We start from the raw sequence: 17505 nt of genomic DNA, 5'->3' as shown, positions 1-17505 counted from the left end.
TGTCAAAATGTCATGTTGTCACCATTTTCAAAAAGATGTTAGTTGACCGAGGGACCGAGGGACCGAGGGACCTGGTGACACCTAAAATATATTTTTGTCTGAGTAAAATGACCAAATTTCATTATATAACTGTTCTTTTTTGACGAAGAGAACTTTTGCACTTCGTAAAAAAAATCCCTGAAATCGTGAAAAAATGACCAAATTTCATTATATAACTGTTATTTTTTTACGAAGAGAACTTTTGCACTTCGTAAAAAAAATCCCTGAAATCGTGAAAAAATGACCAAATTTCATTATATAACTGTTATTTTTTTACGAAGAGAACTTTGACACTTCGTAAAAAAAATCCCTGAAATCGTGAAAAAATGACCAAATTTCATTATATAACTGTTATTTTTTTACGAAGAGAACTTTTGCACTTCGTAAAAAAAATCCCTGAAATCGTGAAAAAATGACCAAATTTCATTATATAACTGTTATTTTTGACGAAGAGAACTTTTGCACTTCGTAAAAAAAATCCCTGAAATCGTGAAAAAATGACCAAATTTCATTATATAACTGTTATTTTTTTACGAAGAGAACTTTTGCACTTCGTAAAAAAAATCCCTGAAATCGTGAAAAAATGACCAAATTTCATGAATTTCCTCATATGTTTGCGTTCCTCGAAAAACCGAGGAACGAGATTCCGTACGAAAATCGTGAAAAAATGACCAAATTTCATTATATAACTGTTATTTTTTGACGAAGAGAACTTTTGCACTTCGTAAAAAAAATCCCTGAAATCATATCTTTTATACAAGATAGAAAAAATAAAGTTAGTTTTTTTAAAAAAATATTTTTTATTTTGTATGTAAAGACAGAAAATGACAAACATTGAGTTTGAAACAGTTAGAAAGATAGACAATGACACCAAAATGGTTAGAATAGGTGATTTAAACGTAAGATACTCAAAGAAATACAACAAATATTCTTTGTCAGACATTATATCTCCATCTGGAAAGAAACCGAAGGACTGGGTTAGAACTGCTTCTACTCAGAAAATTTTGACAAGAAATCCTGAGCTTATGATATCGGTAAGATTCTATGGAACTGCAGCATATCTCATCGACAAAAGTCTTATACCAATAGTTTTGTTATGGTTAGACCCAGTTGTTGGATATAACTTCATAACACGTGGTTCATTCGATACGGAACGTTGCAGTGAAGGCTTACTTTACATCGTTCAGAAACCGAAGGACTTCAATACAAAGAGATATAAGATAGGAAGAACATATAATATAACTCAAAGATATGACAGTACAGTCAATAGAGTTAAGTTTGTGTTCGTTAACGATATGAGAGCTGCTGAAACAGAACTGCTTGAAAAGTTTGAGAAAATGTATGGTGCTCCCATAAAAGGTAAAGAAACGTTTGAAGTAGATGAGATAGATAGTGCTATAAAATTATTTGACGAAGTTGCTGAAAAATACATGTAAAGCGTTTATTTTTGGTCTTTTGTGAAAGTCAGGAAATAACGCTAATTTTTTATAAAATATTTTTTTTATTTTGTATGTAAGGACAGATATGTCAACAACAGAGAACACAACAACTGCTATCGTTCATGAAGACATAAATGAAGAATACGAGTGGGTTCAGTATAACAAACAGTTACGTCTCATTCGTTCGGTCAAAGATGACATGTACCAAATGCAAAGTATTTTGACAGCATGTTTTGCTCCAGATACCAAGCTTCCTAAAGACTGGTTTAGGAACCAAAGCACTATTGAACTATTAAATGAAGCACAGCGAGACATACTTTTTTCGGGGTCGCCTAAAACTCATGAAAATCGTGAAGAACAGCGAGTAGGTAAAAAACCCCAGTCGCCAAAACTCTATGAAAATCGTGAAAATTTGCCAAATGGTTTGAGAGGCTGGTATGTACATAGACTTCTTGTAAATGCTGTTGCAATGTGGGCTTCGCCTCGTTATGCTTGGTATATTTACAGACTTCTTGACGAAATTCATAGACAAGAACGTGAAGAGCTAGAGAACAAGCTTGAAGCAAAAGACAAAAACATACAGAAAAGAATACCACGTTCGGTACCAAAAGGAAAGGAAAAGAACTATAAGTATATGATTTATACTGAAGAGATGGAAAATGAAGAAGACAGAGATATGGTTATGTTGCATTTAGTCAGAAGAAACAACAAAAGCTTTTACGACCTTGCTAAGATTTACAAATCTGACAGAAATTGGTTCTATCGCGAAAACTTACCGATTTCAATGACACCAAATGAAGATGTGAAACAAATAGTTCAAGATACTTTACCTCAAACACACTATGATATTAAAGGTTGTACAATACTTACCTTCAAAGAAGATTTGCCATTGTTAAAGGAAAAAATAACAGAGTATTTTGACAACTTCAAACAAGCAGAGTAAATGAACCATTTATTTTTCAAGCTTGACTTCAGATGGCTCAGGTAGCTCTATAAGGTAAATTGTCTTGTCAAATCCTTCTGGCATTCCGAGTCCTTCCTTCCGACAGGAAAAAAATTTCCTTCTGGCATTCCAAGTTCTTCCTTTCGACAGGAAAAAATTTCCTTCTGGCATTCCAAGTTCTTCCTTTCGACAGGAAAAAATTTTCCTTCCGACAGGAAGAACTCTTCCTTCCAACAGGAAAAAATTTTCCTTCCAACAGGAAAAAATTTTCCTTCCAACAGGAAAAATTTTTCCAGTTGTCCGTCCGTAAACCATTCAAATTTTCGAAAATTGAGAACTTTTTGGTCGAACTTCAGGAAAAATTTTTCCTTCCGACAGGAAAAAATTTTCCTTCCAACAGGAAAAAATTTTCCTTCCAACAGGAAGAACTCTTCCTTCCGACAGGAAAATATTTTCCTTCCGACAGGACACAAACGAATGTCCGACGTACCACCAACCGAGTCCATTCCAAAGCCAGAAGAACCGAAAGCTGCAGAACCACAACAGACTAAGACTAAACACTTACATTTTTTACGCTTGACTTTTTACAATTTGAACTTTGTTCGCGTAGATATGAATTCTGAAAGAAGTATGAGGGTCTTGTATGACTTTGTACTTCTCCCATAGTTCATGTCTGTCAAACTTACCTGCCATGGACTCTTTCATAAGTTCCATGAAATCGTCTTCGGACAATCCGGGGAAAAGTACAATGTCAGTAAGTATTCTCTTTACATCCTTACTTAAACTCTTTGCTGTCTGTACACAAATGACAACTGAGATGTTAAAGTGTCTGAGCTTCTTAAGAATTCGACACATATCTTGTTCTCTGTTCTTTAACAAAGGATGAGATGCAAAGTCGTCTAAAATAAGAAGACATCTATGAGGGTAAGTCTTCCAATCGTAAGATTGCAATTTCTTCGAAATGTATTCTATCTCTTTCTGTTTGTTTCTGAAGTGTTTCTTCTCTAATATTCTCTGCATTTCCTCATTTGGGTCTTTAAACTTAGAATTTATATACTCATTTATAGCATTGTACTTCAAAACTCTTCTTTGGTACTTCTTTATCCAATCTAACAACTCAGAGTCTTTTATACATACTAACTTAGACTTTTTTATAATATCTTTGAACGAATTTACGGTTTGGTCAAATTGACCAGAAGTACTACAAATGACAACTAACTCATAGAATGGGTTCTTCTCATCTAGTTCTTGTTGTTGTGCAGCCATTTTAAGATAAGTGAAAGTCTTACCCGACCCAGGCGGTGCAATTAGACCTGTTATACCATTCTGAGCAAATAAGAACTTGTCATGTATGGGTTTTATCTGAGCATTTTCTAATTTCACCTTGTTCTTGTTTAAAACATTCTCAAATTTCTTGTCAATGTCAGCAAACTTTTTTTCTAACATATTTTTAGAAAAATTAAAATTTTTATCTTTTAGAAAATGTCTAGCGATTTCGCCATCTATATTCGAGACAAGCTTTTCGACAGCAAAACATCTGTCGACCATAAAATCTTACATAGTGTAAACAAGAAAGGAGAATTTGTTCTAAAGTTCTGTTTCTGGGAATATGACAAGAACCATAAAACATTAAGCAGAGCAGTCTTAAAATTTGTCAATGACAGACTTGTTGACAGAGATGACGCCGATTGGAAAGATGAAGTCCAACAAAAGTTCTTAGAATGCAAAGAAGACACATGCGCTGTTCTTGAAGATGAAATAGAAAACAGAATAGATGAGCTATTAAAGGACAAAGAACTTTTACATAAATATGGTTCTGAGAAATTTGACATATCTCCACCAGAGAAGAAGAAGAAAGAAAAGAAAGAAAAGAAAGTAGAAGAAGAGAAGAAAGAACCAGTTCCAGAGAAGGGGAGATATGACATGTAAAAATAAAATTTTATTTTTAGAACATTTCTGGGTCAATGTCAATGTTCTCTTCCTCTTTAGGAGTAAACACTGGCTTAGACTCTAAAATCTTTTTACCCAATTTACCTTGAACTTCTACAACTTTAGACTCATAATATTCATAGTCGTCTGCTTTCTTTGGTTCATAAGGTATAACAAGTTTGTATGCTTTGCCTTCTTTAAGGTTTGAGAACCTTCTGTCAAAACTTTCTTTGACTGTTAACAAACCTTCTATGTCTAAGTCTTCAAATTTCGCACCATTTTTAGTCACAATAGCAAACTTAACTGGTTCGATGTTCCAAACTTTGTCAAATGAAGACTTTTCAAAATGGTAGAAGTAAACATTCAAATATGTGAATGGGTCTAGTTCTTCTTTAAGTCCTGACATGTACTTGTTGACTGAGATGAATTTCGTCATCTTTTCTATCGGATAAAAAAATATTTTTTTTTAAAATTTACTCAGAAAAATTATTTCTTTCTATATTTGCCATTCAGAACTTCGAAAAGATGTTTTATACCAGCATAGAATTTTTCTCTAGAGCTTGGTCTTATATCGTTTTCATGACAATATTTTCTATATTCTTCATATAAAGCCTTTTTTTCATACATTTCATAAGGACAATCTAACCAGAATAGCGCATATCCATTTTCGTTATCTAGGTCTCTATATGTTTCTTCTGTTTGTGGAATTTCGCTTTCTCTATTTAGTTCTATGTCTATATATTGTGGCTTGAAAAGATGTGGGCAAGAAGGGTTTGGCGCTATGTAAAAAGTTAATTTTTCTGTCATCTTTTCTATCGGATAAAAAAAATATTTTTTTTTAAAATTTACTCAGAAAAATTTTTCTTTGTATATACACCATTCTGTACGTCTAAAAGACTTTTGACATTTGCCAAGAATGTTCGTTTAGATGCTGTCATATAACCATACTCTTGACAATATTGTTTATACGAATCGTACAATGACCTTTCATCTAAACACTCAAAGTCAGTTTCATCTATGAACAGTTCATATACACTCTTGTTTGCTTCTAACAATGTTTGTCTCTCTTCGGTATGTGGAATTTGTCTTGGATTGAACTTTGAAATATCTAATGTCATAAAATATGAGAACAAGTGGTTGTAAAAGTCAGATGTCAAAGTTTCTGCTAAGTCGTCAAAATATTCTGTATCTTGCATATGAGAATCTGACGTTCTGACAACTACATATCTTCTGTCAGAACTTTCTAACTTCATCGGAACAGCATTGTTTGAAACCATAATGAAATTTGCAACATTTTCACAAACTCTTTGGTCTTTATATTTTCTTTCAACAACTCCAACTTTGTCTGTTATAAGACTCTTCAAAGCATCTGAGTTCAAAACTTTTGTTGTATCTATACTTTGAAGTTCGTTACATACTATAAGTTTCATATTCTCTATTGAAGAGTTAAACTTGCCACAGATGTTTTCTAAGTTTGTCATATTCGGATTCGAATAACCTTCTAACAGTTTGCATAAGATATCTGTAAAGAAAGTGTTCTTACCTGTTCCTTGTTTTCCAATTATAATGAGAGCAGTTTCATTTTTAGCACTTGGATGTTGTAAGATGTTTGCAAACCAACATAAGATATACTCATAAACCTTTTCGTTTCCATTGCATATAATTTCTTTGACATGGTCTAACCAAGCTTCTATAATATTTTCTTTCCATTCTACTTGTTCATATTTATATCCAGTGAAGATAGAATAGAAGTTTGGAGAAGGTGTATAGAACTTTATACCACGAACTGAAAAATCTTCAAGTTTTGACAATAAGATATCCCAAGCATCTAACATCTTCATGCCAACTTGTACAACTTTTATTTTCTTAAGTTTCTGTTTACATTCTTGTTCTGAAACTATTGTCGCTTTAGGTTTGTTAAAGACTACATCCCATTCTTTCATAACATAACATTCTGGGGCAGAGTCGACATAAATGACTAAACGTTTCAAATTCTCGACTGCTTTGTTATAGTCTCGAAATGGACACATATTTCTGAATGCTTGGAAGTCATAAAAATCTGAAACATCTATTCTGTACATTTTTATAAAAATAAAAAAAATATTTTTTTATTCTTGAGCTATTTGTTGCATTTGTTGTTCTTGAGCTATTTGTTGTTGAAGTTGTTCTTGTAATACAATACTTTCACCAGTTGCATCTTCCAATTCGAAACTTTCTGCCGTCATTGACAAATACATAGGACATAAAAGTTTACAGGAACAAAGTTTGCGTCAACTAAGGTTAAGTTTATGTTTGCTAAAGTGTTTGAGTTTACTAAAGCTGAAAACTCTGCATTCGAATGAACAATAGGCAAACCAGCAGAGAAAGTATTGTTTATACGCATAAGTATCTTTGGTCATAGTAGTTTCTGTCGACATTCGAATAGCACTTTGAACCTAAGTTTGAAACAATATATAAAATAGGTGTACTTAAAGTCAATGGAACAGACATTCCTTGTATGACACCTTTTCCTGTTATAGGAAATTGTTGGTAGTAAAAACCAGATATAAGTTTTGTATTATAGCTCATATTGTTTATAGTAAACTCAGTCGGACATCCAAACATAATGAAACCTGCTCTAGTTGCAGCACATGTTACACCCGTACTTAAAGTATTAAATAAGTCAACAAAACCTGTTTGGTGGTATATCTGAGTAAGTATCTTCAAAGGAGTATTTTTTACCATTCACAACAATAAAATCTTCTGGTGTCAAAAGAGCAAAAACAGGCTTTAGTCGTCATTGTGTTTAAAGTTAGTTTACAATATCGTCCTTGAGGACTTTGTAAGTTTGTTGTTATAGAATTATCTGACTCAGGGTTTTTAGTCGTAATAGTATAAACCACTATGTCTTCTGCCATTTACATATATTTAAAAGTTTTTCTGAAAGTGGAGAAGAACTTCATCTAAACTTTCACATGGCGTTCTTGAAGTTCTCTGTCTAAGAAGTTCAAATATTTTGTAAAGACATAGAACTTTCCTTTGTCTACACGAACAAACAAAACAGGGTCTTTCATATCGTTCAAAAGTGTGTAAAGTCCTTTACATGAAATAAAGTCTATATTATTTTTCTTCAAACATCTTTCAAGAAGTTTTGACATTTTTACTTAGCAAATAAATTTTAATGAAATGTTGTGGTCGTCAAATATTTTTATAACGTCTGGGAAACTATATTTTAAGTTCAATGTTTCACCTCCTTTCATAACGTATATCTTGTCAATGACATTATATGAAACACCACAGCAACTAATGTCGGGTTCTATTTCTTTGATGTTTATATCGTCTGCCTCTGTCAAAAGTTTCAATAGTTCTTTCAAAACTTCATGAGGTGCGATGACATATGAGTTCACTTTTACAGGGTTGTGTTCGACCAAGTTTAACATTATACCTAAAGCTTGACAAATCTTCTCCTGAGTTTGAAGTTTGTCTTTAAGTTGTTGGTAGTCGTTTCGAATATCTGCAACAGAACTTAAGTCTCTGCTAACTTCAGGATATGTTGGTTGTTCTTTTACAGGAACTATTGTTATACCATCTTGGTCTTCGTATGGTTTCCCCATTTCAACATCTCTTTCTTTGACATTGACAATAACACTTTGACTGTTTGTTTGAGTTGGTGAATTTAACTTCACATCTGCCACCGCCATTAAACCTTTTGAAACACTTACGCTTCTATTTTTCGGAAATGACATTTTACTTAGAATAAAAAGATGGACGTATTTGAGTATCTCTTCGAATTGAAGCAGAACAAAGTTTACACACACAAACAGTACAAATACATTGACAGAATAGTTCTTTATACAAACAATGGAAAATGTTATAGAATAGCAGTCTTTGCTGAACCAAAATATTTTCATAAAGCAAAGAAAGTTGGTATAACTGAAATGGTGAAAGTTCTTGAAGCAGACAAAAATATAACTTCAAAACTTACAGATATTTCTAAAGGTAAGTTTATAATACAATATTATGTCAAAACTGGCGTACTGTCAATATTTGACGGAGAGAAGTCAGTTCAAGAACAACTTACTGACCTGCTGCCAAAATCTGCTCGATGGAAGCTGTCGTTATGCCAATCTGAGGAGCTCCAGCAGGTTTCATCGAACGAATCTTCAAAAGAGCATCTTCCGTGAAAAGTGCTATTGGTTTTGTAAACTTCTTTGCTTTCAATTCATCTGGACCGTCTCTGTCACCAGTATATTGTATTTGTACAGTACCAACAGTTGAAATACCACCCATAAAGTCTTCTGAGTCAGCAAATGGAATGCCAAGCCAAAAGTTTGAACGGTATCCATTTGTATATTGAGTTTTTTGACTTCCTGTATGGGTCCATACTTTCACATATGGCATAATAGAACTTTGCATTTCAGGGTTAATGGTTGTTGTGAAGTTGTTGTTAAAGTTCATAGCATCTAATGTCAAGTTGTATGACCTCATATCCTCAACTGTAGAATATTCTTCTCTTGGATAATATTTGCCATCTATGTTTATATGATATTTAATACCGGGGTTGTAGAAACAAGAATAGTCATTTATAGTTCGTCTGAAAAGAACAAACATAGTATCTGCATGTTTCATTGCAGTTGTTAAGGCAATATCTGTTCTTGCACCTGGGTCAGCACTTTGGTTTCCAACTTCACCTGCAAAGTCTTTGACAGATATTTGGTGTATAGGGAACATAAGTGGAACTGCAATATATTTGGCAGCTAAAGCATTTGAAATATCTGGGTCCAACATATAGACTGCAAGTCTGCTTTCTATTCTCTTGCATTCAAATTTTTCGCATGTAAACTTAACTGGGTCCCAAGCAGTTCCAGCAGCATTGAAATAATAGTTTACTTCAGTGTTGAAGTTTGAGAAACCAAAGTCTAAGTCAACTTTGTCTTTGCAAAAGTCACAGAACTTGGCTCCACCAGTTCCAGCTACAGTAAGAGTGAATGGGTCTTGTGTTGGTGCAATGACTAAGTTATTTTTGCTTGGAGTAAGTTCGATAGAAATTTTTCCTGCCCAGTTTGGCAAGTATCTTAAAAACCTGAAGATGAGGAAAGATGACAAAGGAACTCTAAGTTTCAGTTTTACTTTAGTGGCAGCAGTTCCATCTGAACCAGAAAGGTTAACATAAACTCCTGGAACGTTAGGGTCAAGTCTTCTTATTTTCTCAATAGTTGCATACTGGTCTGTTTGTTCTCTAGCTTGTGGTTGTACTGAGTTTCTCAAAGCGAACCATTCATAGTTTGCCCATGTTACTGTTTGAACTAAGTCAGAGTTAGAATATATCTTATATCCCATGAAAACTTCTGGAGCATATTGGTATCCGACATAGAAAATTCCATTGCAACCTTTCTTGTCAGACAACTTGGCAGAAGGTTTTATTTCAATGTCTTGTTCCACGTATAAGAATGAGTTGTCAATAGAAATAATATGAAACCTGTCGCATGCAATATCTACTGTTGTTGAAGAACCTTCTCCAAACTCACCTACATTTCCATAAGAAACAGCAGTTGTATATTCGTAAGTTCCAGGAACTATTTCTGACCTTCTAATGGCATTGTCGCATTCGTTATACCATTCGGAAACATTTCCATTCATGGCATCCAAAACTGTTGGCGTTATATTCTGAGCGGCGTACATTTCATATGGGTAAAAATATAGAATAGTTGGATTTATATGTCATAATAGAACCCACGTGGACCAAGCTTTACTTTCTTCCTGGCTGAGTTTTTAACTCTTCTTTTTCCTTCATTGCCACTACTTTCACTAGATGAAGTTACTTCTTCACTACTTTCACTTTGTTCTACTCTTCTCTTCTTCTTTGGTGTCGCTTTTGGTAACTTGCCCTCTGCTTCAAGTTGTTGCATCTTTGCCTCATGTTCACCTAGTATGTTGTAAATTTCCCATGTCCTTTTTGCCTTTGGGCTCTGGTCGCCCATCTCAGGTAACCTATATCCTAGAAAGATTTCGTCATAGTTTGTATTTGAGTCTTCGCGTATTGTTTGCATGACTCTTTCCTGAGTTTCCGGTTCAAGCTCTTCAAACAGAGCTTGTCCATATGGAATAAGCTCGTTTCCAAATATATGTTTTTGTAGCCATTCTGGTTTTCTTTCCATGTTACCAACAATATCTTTTGTGAATGGGAAAGCTTTTACCCAACGTTTCAGGCTTGCGTCATTTATTTCTGTAGTTGGTTTTATTTTGTCAAGGAACATGTTTTTCAATACTAACATTTCATTTGGTACTGTCCATTTGAGTTTACTTAAATATTCATCCCTTCTCGGTTCATTGTCTGCAAAGTAAGTTTTTATGACATTTTGTAAACTTTCGTTTGCAAGGTCATGTACAATAGGTTCTCTTCCTTCTCTATCCCTAACTTTCTTTCTAAACTCTTCACCAAATATACCATCTCTATGGTTCTGTGTAGTTCTTTGAGATAAATGTTCTAGAACGTCAGGTGTTATATTTCCTTCAGCCATGTTCATTTCATACTGGTCCAAAATATCTGCATGTTTCATATCTTTCAATGGCATTAAAGCCGCGCTGAAAATACCAGCTATATCTGGTTCACCATTGTCTTCCATTGCGTCTACAACTTCTTGGAATTGTGGTTGTAAGTTTATGAACCACCTATCCGGGTTAGCTTTATGACCCCATCTCATTGTAGTTCCATAGTCTGCAGAAACAAAAGTAGGTTTGTTTCCATCTTGGTTAGGTTCTGAATGAACTTTAAACAATGTTTCATTTCTATATGTTTTGTTGAAATTTAACCTTTTATTTTCACCGAGTTCAGCCAAAGATTGAACGTTATATGGTCGTAAGTAAAAAGGGTTGTTGTATTTGCGTACATTTTCTTTCAGTACTTCCATTCTATGCTGAATATTTTCATCTGGTGTTGGAGTCTTTTGTATGTCGGCAAACATTTTTCGATATTCTTCTACCATGTCAGCCGAATTTTTCTTAGACTCTTGGAAAGATTCCATATTCACCTCATACTCTTGTTGAGGGTCAAGATTTTTCGGCTGTTCCAAATCTTCATCTAGTTCTGTGAAGTTAGTTTCCAAAGGAGGGACTTGTTCGTTTCCTTCAGGCTCTTCTAGCTGTTGTTGCTGAACTATTTCTTCCATGTCTGGTTGTATCTGAACTTCTTCCTGTGGAGTTTCTTGTACCTCATCTGCTGGCATTTCATATATTCCGAGACCGTTTTTAACAAGTTCCCTATCTAAGTCATCCGGACTCATAAACCTTTCTTCTTTCGTTCCGTCTCTATTTTTTACGCGTTTCATGAAGAGAGTTGAATTGTCATTTAGCTCTGACACCAAATATCTCGGAGTAAATTCAGTCATGTCATTTGGATGATATGCTATTAAATCATATCCCTTAGCGAGCTTGTATTTTCCAGGTTTGAAATTATATCCCATTTGGTGCTGAGCCATAAAGCTAAATAGGTTCGGGTCAGTATTTCCTTCCTTGAACTTTCTAATAGCTTCTTTATATCTGTCACTAAAGTCAAGAGTAGCTGGGTAACCATAGTCTTCTTTAAGCATTTTTAAGAAATCTTGGTTTCCTTGTTCTCTACTTCTTTTATGTCCTTGCTCTGTTTGTGGTTGTTGTTGTGCAGGGTTTTGAACTGTTGGTTGCTGTGCTGGTTGTGGAGGTGGTTGTTGTGCTGGTTGTTGTTGTGGTGCAGTGTTTTGAACTGTTGGTTGTTGTGCTGGTTTTGGTGCATGCCTGTGTCTGTGTCCATGTGACGATGTAAATGTTTTAGGTAGTCCTGGTGCAGGTGCTTCTCTTGGAGGGTTTGGTGGTATATAGGTTCCACTAGCTAGTATATAAGTTCCACCAGCTGGTATATAAGTTCCACCAGCTGGCACATATGTTCCATCTGCAGCATAGTGTCCTACCTGACTTTTCGTTTTTAAGAAAGCATTTACTAGGTCTGTTTTGGTCTGTTGTAACTCTTTTTCTTGACTTTCCACAACAGTTGCTCTAACGGCGTCATAGGCACTTTGAACTGCCTGTCTCGTTGCTGCATCTGTTATTTTCGTCATATTTTGTGCTACTTCTTTTAACTCTTTGTCGAAACCTTCAGACTTCAGTTTCTTTCCAGATGAGAAGTCGTTCACTTGTTTCACCTTACTATGAAGAGCTTCGAAGGCGTTCTTAAAGTCAGCATTCATTAAAGCTTCATTTGAACTGTCTTCATCCGCTTGTATTTTTGTCCTTATTGACCCTATAAGTTGGGCTGCTTTAGCGTTGGCTTGGGCATCTAACCAGTCATTGTTAGCTTTTATATATTCTGCGCTTTTCATTGCCTTTTGCATGGCTGCGTCGTTATTTTTACTTTCTTGTGCTATGTTTTCATACTGTACGGTTTGGTTTTGCAACTGTAAAAGTTTTTCTGCCTTTACATTTGCTTCAACTTCTTTTTTATACTCATCGCTATCCATATATGTCTTCAGGGCTTTTTGTTTTATCTCTTCATCTTTCAGTACTTTATATTGAGTAGTATGGTTTTTCAAATTTAAAACATCTTGTTCCATTTTTGCTACTTCTGCTGCTTTTTCTGACACTTTTTTCGCATATTCCTCTGTACTTAGTTCTTTCAGTTGTTCTTCTTTCTTCTTTTTCTCTACGTTTAACTCATTGAGTTTCTTTGTGTGTCTGTCATATTCTAGTTTCTTTTCGTTTTCACTTATTTGTTTCTGTATGTCTATGTTTGACTTTTTGACATCTGTTATTTGATTTTTGAGTGAACTCAAATTCATTTGACTTTGAGGGTTATAAGCTGTTCCGTCTGCGGCTCCACCATAGCCTGCCATTTTCGCTAAAAGTGCCGCTCTTAAACCTCCACTCTGTGCACCAAGAACTCGGTTTAAAAGCATAGGGTTGCTTGACATTTGTTGCAACATAGTGGGGTCATTCATTATTTGTTGTTGCAACTGTTGTTGTGGTGTCAGTTTTACTATTGGATGTTTCAATGCTCTCTTCCTCTTACGTATATTCTTACGTAGCTTACGTGGCATTTTAAGTGAAGTTAAAAAGCGGTTTTTGACAGATGTTTATATGACACTTTTTGTTCAGCACAAAAAACTACTCGGTCAAAGTGTTGTCAGTTTTGTAAAATAACCGTCCTATCTCATTCTATAAGGGGGAAAGTCTTCTCAAAGTATACTTCCTTGGAACGCCTGTAACTTTTCCTGTAGCGACGATAGACCCTTGCTTGTCCGGACAAAGTTATACTAAACATCTTCAGGGCTAGAGGGCGCAACGCGCCTGGAGGCCCCACTACCTTTTTTTTTTTTTTTTGAATATATCTTAAAAATGGTGGTTCTAAAAGTACAATAAATAATTATTCAATAAATCTTTAGTTGGTAAATTTACACATCGTTACGAAATACTTTTCTTTAGATATTGTTCAAATGATATCTTTGTTAATATTTTTATCATAGTAATTTTAAGTATAATTAAGGAGAATTATATTCCTTTTGTATAGAAACATTAATAAAAAAAAATGAATTTTAGTGTTTTGTTTTTATAAAAAAAATGAAATTTAAATTAAAATAATATATAATTAAGACTAATGTACGTTCCAAATTTTGGTGAAAATGTTAATAAAAATTTAAAAATTTTGGATATCTATTCAATTTGAAAATCTTTAAAGGTGGCGTGGATTCGTATCTTTAGTTGATTATAAATTAACATTGTGCGAGATGTTCTCTAAAAAAAATTAAATAAAGTTGCTTATAATGCGAATTATTGTTAAAAATTATTAGTAAAAATAAACTAAAATAAATGCACAACTAAGACTAGCAATAAACGTATGGGAATTGGAATTTTTTTGGAATACAATAATAATTCCGAAAGACGAGCTGAAACTAAATATGTAGCCATGGATTAATTTTAAAAATGAAGGTAGATTAATGGATGGTGTTAAACATAGTGACTTAAAGGAAATGGGAAATTAAGGGAAATCTGTTGGCAAATTAAAAGGAAATTGGAAATGATAAATCTATTTTAGGTTGATTAAGATTGCCAAGGTGTGATTTTTTAAAATTGTTAGGAAAGCTCTGGAAAGAAGCCATGTTAAAGAAGTGCAAAATAACACGAGGAATGAAATCTTTTTCTTCTCGTACGAGTATCTCAGGTTGATTTGGTTTAATCAAGTGTTCGAACTGAGGTGTTGGTGGATTCGTTGGAATCTTGACTCTTTCTTTAATTATTCTGCCTTTCTCATCCAATTCATAATACTCCTCCGCATCTTCGCTATGATATGTTATCCACTTGGCCTTTTTGTGAGTTGTGGGACGTCCTCGACGCATTTTGAGAAAATTTTAAAAATTGAAAGAAAAAAAAGAAAGTATTGTTTTGTTTCCCTTTGGATTATCAATATACGTATGATTATCCAACCGATTGAGATGATCGGATTTTAGGGCGCCTCAATTTTCAATAGATTGTATTATTCTGATAGAAAAGGTTTCTTGAGTAATTGAAGAATATAGCTACTTAATCAATTTTGAAGAAGACAAAAATTTATCACCTTATTTTCACACAACAAAAAAAGTGAACGCAAAAACCACAAAAAATTCGAAGATTACCTTATCGAAACTAGATAGTATGTCAACAAACCTTCTTAATACGATGGCTCTTATCCACACTGAAATCAACTACGTTTTTTAAAAAACGAATCAATATTCCAAAGAATGCAATGTCATGATTATAGATAATTGATTTGGTATTTATAGCATATCAGTATAATGTATGGAATCAAAAATTTAAAATATATTTGATTCGATATCTGCCTTTTCTAATCATTTGAATGCAATCAAAGTTAAAGAAAAATTTAAACACATTATTCTCTGACCATATGAACGCTAATTCTTGTATTTATAATACAAGAATATTTCAAGTTTTCCTATTAATATAAGGATGAGTTAATGATTTCGAACTGTTCTGTGATTTCAAATTTGTGATTCAAAATCAAATAAAAGAAATTTCATTTTCGAAACTGAATCTTTACTTATCATACATTTCTTGATGGGCTATAAAACATTTTCGTTAACTTTTCTTTGTGATTTTGAATACTTATACCCCGGTTGTCAGGAAAACATAATATTTTCATGTTTTTTTCAAAAATTTTACATAAATTTTAATAATTCGATGGTCTAGTAGGATTTGGGCATTTTATCATAATGGTTTTAATTGTATTTTAGAGTATCATGGTTTTTCATTTGTATAATTGATTTAAAAATCTCGAAATTCAATAAATAATGTTAAATTTGAAAATTCAAGTGTTTTTGCATCATTTTTAAAGTGAAGAACTCATAAAAAATAATGCTTTTCATTCCCCGTTATTGCAGTGAGAGAGAGAGCTAAATCTGAAAGAAAACTAAGTTTTTTTTGAAAATTTCTTTGTCACTTTTGAAAGCAATTCTTCAGATTTTTGAAGAATTTCTGATGATTATCGCCTTTATTTCTCTAGTTAATTGTCTAAGACTAGAAAAAGCATTCAGCCACAATGGTATGCGATTCATGCCACATCAGATTTTCGATGATAATGTTCAATGTGATATCGGAGATGGCACAAGAAGTCCACACAATAGTAACATTACACAAGGTGATGTTCTAATACCAAAGATATTCAATGTTTATACTCATTTCGGTCCAGTTAAATCCCTAACTGTGATGACTGTTACAGGTATTGCAAGGTTTGCATTTTCAGAGTCTAACATAACATCAATTACAATGCCAGACTCAATAAAAACAATACATTATCATGCTTTTGATCATTGTCAGTTCTTGCGAAAAATAATTTGGTCACCAAACATTGAAATTATTGAGCAGTGTGCCTTTGCCAACTGCGAATCAATTACAGGTACTGTCATCCTCCCCTCAAAACTTATTGCCATTAAATCTTTAGCTTTTCATAGATTTGGAACAAATATCACTTTATTCTTCCACAAAGATCTACAATTCATTGAAGATAACGCATTTAGTGAATCTGGAATCACAGGAAACCTCACTCTTCTTCAAAATCTCACGAAATGAGATAGTTCTGCCTTTAAAAATTGCAGAAACATATCAGGTATAGTTGTTTTACCTCCTTTGATAAATCGCATTGGTGATTCTGTCTTCGAAAACTGCGAAAATATCGAAAAAATTTACTTTATTAATCAATCTTTAACAAAAATACCAGATAACGCTTTTAAGAATTGCAGAATGCTCTCAGGCAGATTAAAACTACCAGAAAATGTTACTTCAATCGGCCACAATGCGTTTTGTCACTGTTCAAAATTAACATTTATCAATATTAATCCAAAAATTAATTTTATTGGTAAGAAAGCATTCAAAAATTGTATGTACCTCCAAATACATCTTATGTTCGAAGGCAAAAACCTCAAATTTTTGGGAGAATCAGCATTTCAACATTGTAACAGTATTTCTGGACAGTTAGTACTTCCAAATTCGATAACTGAGCTCGGAAATAGAACATTTTACGAATGCTCATCATTAACTTCTCTAACTTTGCCAATATTTCTAACCGAAATTCCAGATCAATGCTTTGCATGGTGTACCGGACTATCCCAAATAACTCTTCCACCAGGACTTCTTATATTAGGTGATGGATGCTTCCAATCTTGCGTTAGCATAAATGGCCAATTAAAAATTCCTGATTCAGTTACATACATTGGAGATAACTGTTTCAGAGGGTGCAGTTCAATCTCTGGTGCACTTATTATACCGAAATCAGTCGAAGCCATTGGTCAAAACGCTTTTGATAGCTTGACAAAATTAAAAGGTATCATTATCAAGGCAGATCCTGATGAATTATATTGCGAAGAAACAGCATTTAACAGTTATAAAGGATTGATAACAGTAGATGCAAATTCCAACATTAAATCAATTTGTGGAAAGAAAGTTAAGAAAGCAGACCCTAATAATAAGGAAGATCTCTACGCTGATGATGATTACGCACTCTCAGATGATGAAAAAGAATATATGGATCTTTAAATTATCATGTTTTTAATATTGTTTGTAATAATAAAAAAATCTTATCTTTAGTAATATCTATTCTTATATTCATGTTCATATTATACTTATACAATTGATTTCGGAACAAATTTGATATATAAA

At 33.6% G+C, this 17505-nt stretch overlaps 8 protein-coding genes and 1 pseudogene across 9 annotated transcripts, besides 1 other annotated feature; 4 read left to right on the top strand and 5 right to left on the bottom strand.

The window, feature by feature from the left end:
- Nucleotides 1-11090: part of a mobile genetic element that runs on past the window's edge.
- Nucleotides 1837-2421, top strand: TVAGG3_0705980 (KilA, N-terminal/APSES-type HTH, DNA-binding family; the record flags this gene model as incomplete). The annotated part of the gene is made up of 1 exon (XM_051243572.1): nucleotides 1837-2421. A coding segment is annotated over one exon (585 nt), but the record flags the coding sequence as incomplete, so codon positions are not given.
- TVAGG3_0705970 lies at nucleotides 2454-2972 on the top strand (annotated as a pseudogene). Its single transcript has one exon. A coding segment is annotated over exon 1 (519 nt).
- Nucleotides 4367-4786, bottom strand: TVAGG3_0705960 (protein of unknown function, DUF4108 family; the record flags this gene model as incomplete). The annotated part of the gene is made up of 1 exon (XM_001298042.2): nucleotides 4367-4786. The coding sequence occupies one exon, from the start codon at nucleotides 4784-4786 to the stop codon at nucleotides 4367-4369; it is 420 nt and encodes a 139-aa protein (XP_001298043.2).
- Nucleotides 5807-6431, bottom strand: TVAGG3_0705950 (uncharacterized protein; the record flags this gene model as incomplete). Its single annotated transcript, XM_051243571.1, has 1 exon — nucleotides 5807-6431. A coding segment is annotated over one exon (625 nt), but the record flags the coding sequence as incomplete, so codon positions are not given.
- On the bottom strand, nucleotides 7494-8030 carry TVAGG3_0705940 (protein of unknown function, DUF4106 family; the record flags this gene model as incomplete). Its single annotated transcript, XM_051243570.1, has 1 exon — nucleotides 7494-8030. The coding sequence occupies one exon, from the start codon at nucleotides 8028-8030 to the stop codon at nucleotides 7494-7496; it is 537 nt and encodes a 178-aa protein (XP_051090157.1).
- On the bottom strand, nucleotides 8407-10011 carry TVAGG3_0705930 (protein of unknown function, DUF4106 family; the record flags this gene model as incomplete). The annotated part of the gene is made up of 1 exon (XM_051243569.1): nucleotides 8407-10011. The coding sequence occupies one exon, from the start codon at nucleotides 10009-10011 to the stop codon at nucleotides 8407-8409; it is 1605 nt and encodes a 534-aa protein (XP_051090156.1).
- Nucleotides 11091-13877: 2787 nt separating the features above from the next.
- TVAGG3_0705910 (uncharacterized protein) lies at nucleotides 13878-14693 on the bottom strand (the record flags this gene model as incomplete). Its single annotated transcript, XM_001304473.1, has 1 exon — nucleotides 14358-14693. One exon carries the CDS (start codon nucleotides 14691-14693, stop codon nucleotides 14358-14360), a length of 336 nt encoding a protein of 111 aa, XP_001304474.1.
- A 1135-nt stretch (nucleotides 14694-15828) lies between these two features.
- TVAGG3_0705900 (ribonuclease inhibitor domain-containing protein) lies at nucleotides 15829-16419 on the top strand (the record flags this gene model as incomplete). The annotated part of the gene is made up of 1 exon (XM_001304472.1): nucleotides 15829-16419. One exon carries the CDS (start codon nucleotides 15829-15831, stop codon nucleotides 16417-16419), a length of 591 nt encoding a protein of 196 aa, XP_001304473.1.
- A 171-nt stretch (nucleotides 16420-16590) lies between these two features.
- Nucleotides 16591-17382, top strand: TVAGG3_0705890 (surface antigen family; the record flags this gene model as incomplete). Its single annotated transcript, XM_001304471.1, has 1 exon — nucleotides 16591-17382. One exon carries the CDS (start codon nucleotides 16591-16593, stop codon nucleotides 17380-17382), a length of 792 nt encoding a protein of 263 aa, XP_001304472.1.
- Nucleotides 17383-17505: the final 123 nt, after the last annotated feature.

This window comes from Trichomonas vaginalis, chromosome III, assembly GCF_026262505.1.
Source record: "Trichomonas vaginalis G3 chromosome III, whole genome shotgun sequence".
NCBI classification, from domain to species: Eukaryota; Parabasalia; order Trichomonadida; family Trichomonadidae; genus Trichomonas; species Trichomonas vaginalis.
Note: the sequence above shows the minus strand (reverse complement) of the source record. Positions and strands in the feature narration are given on the sequence as shown.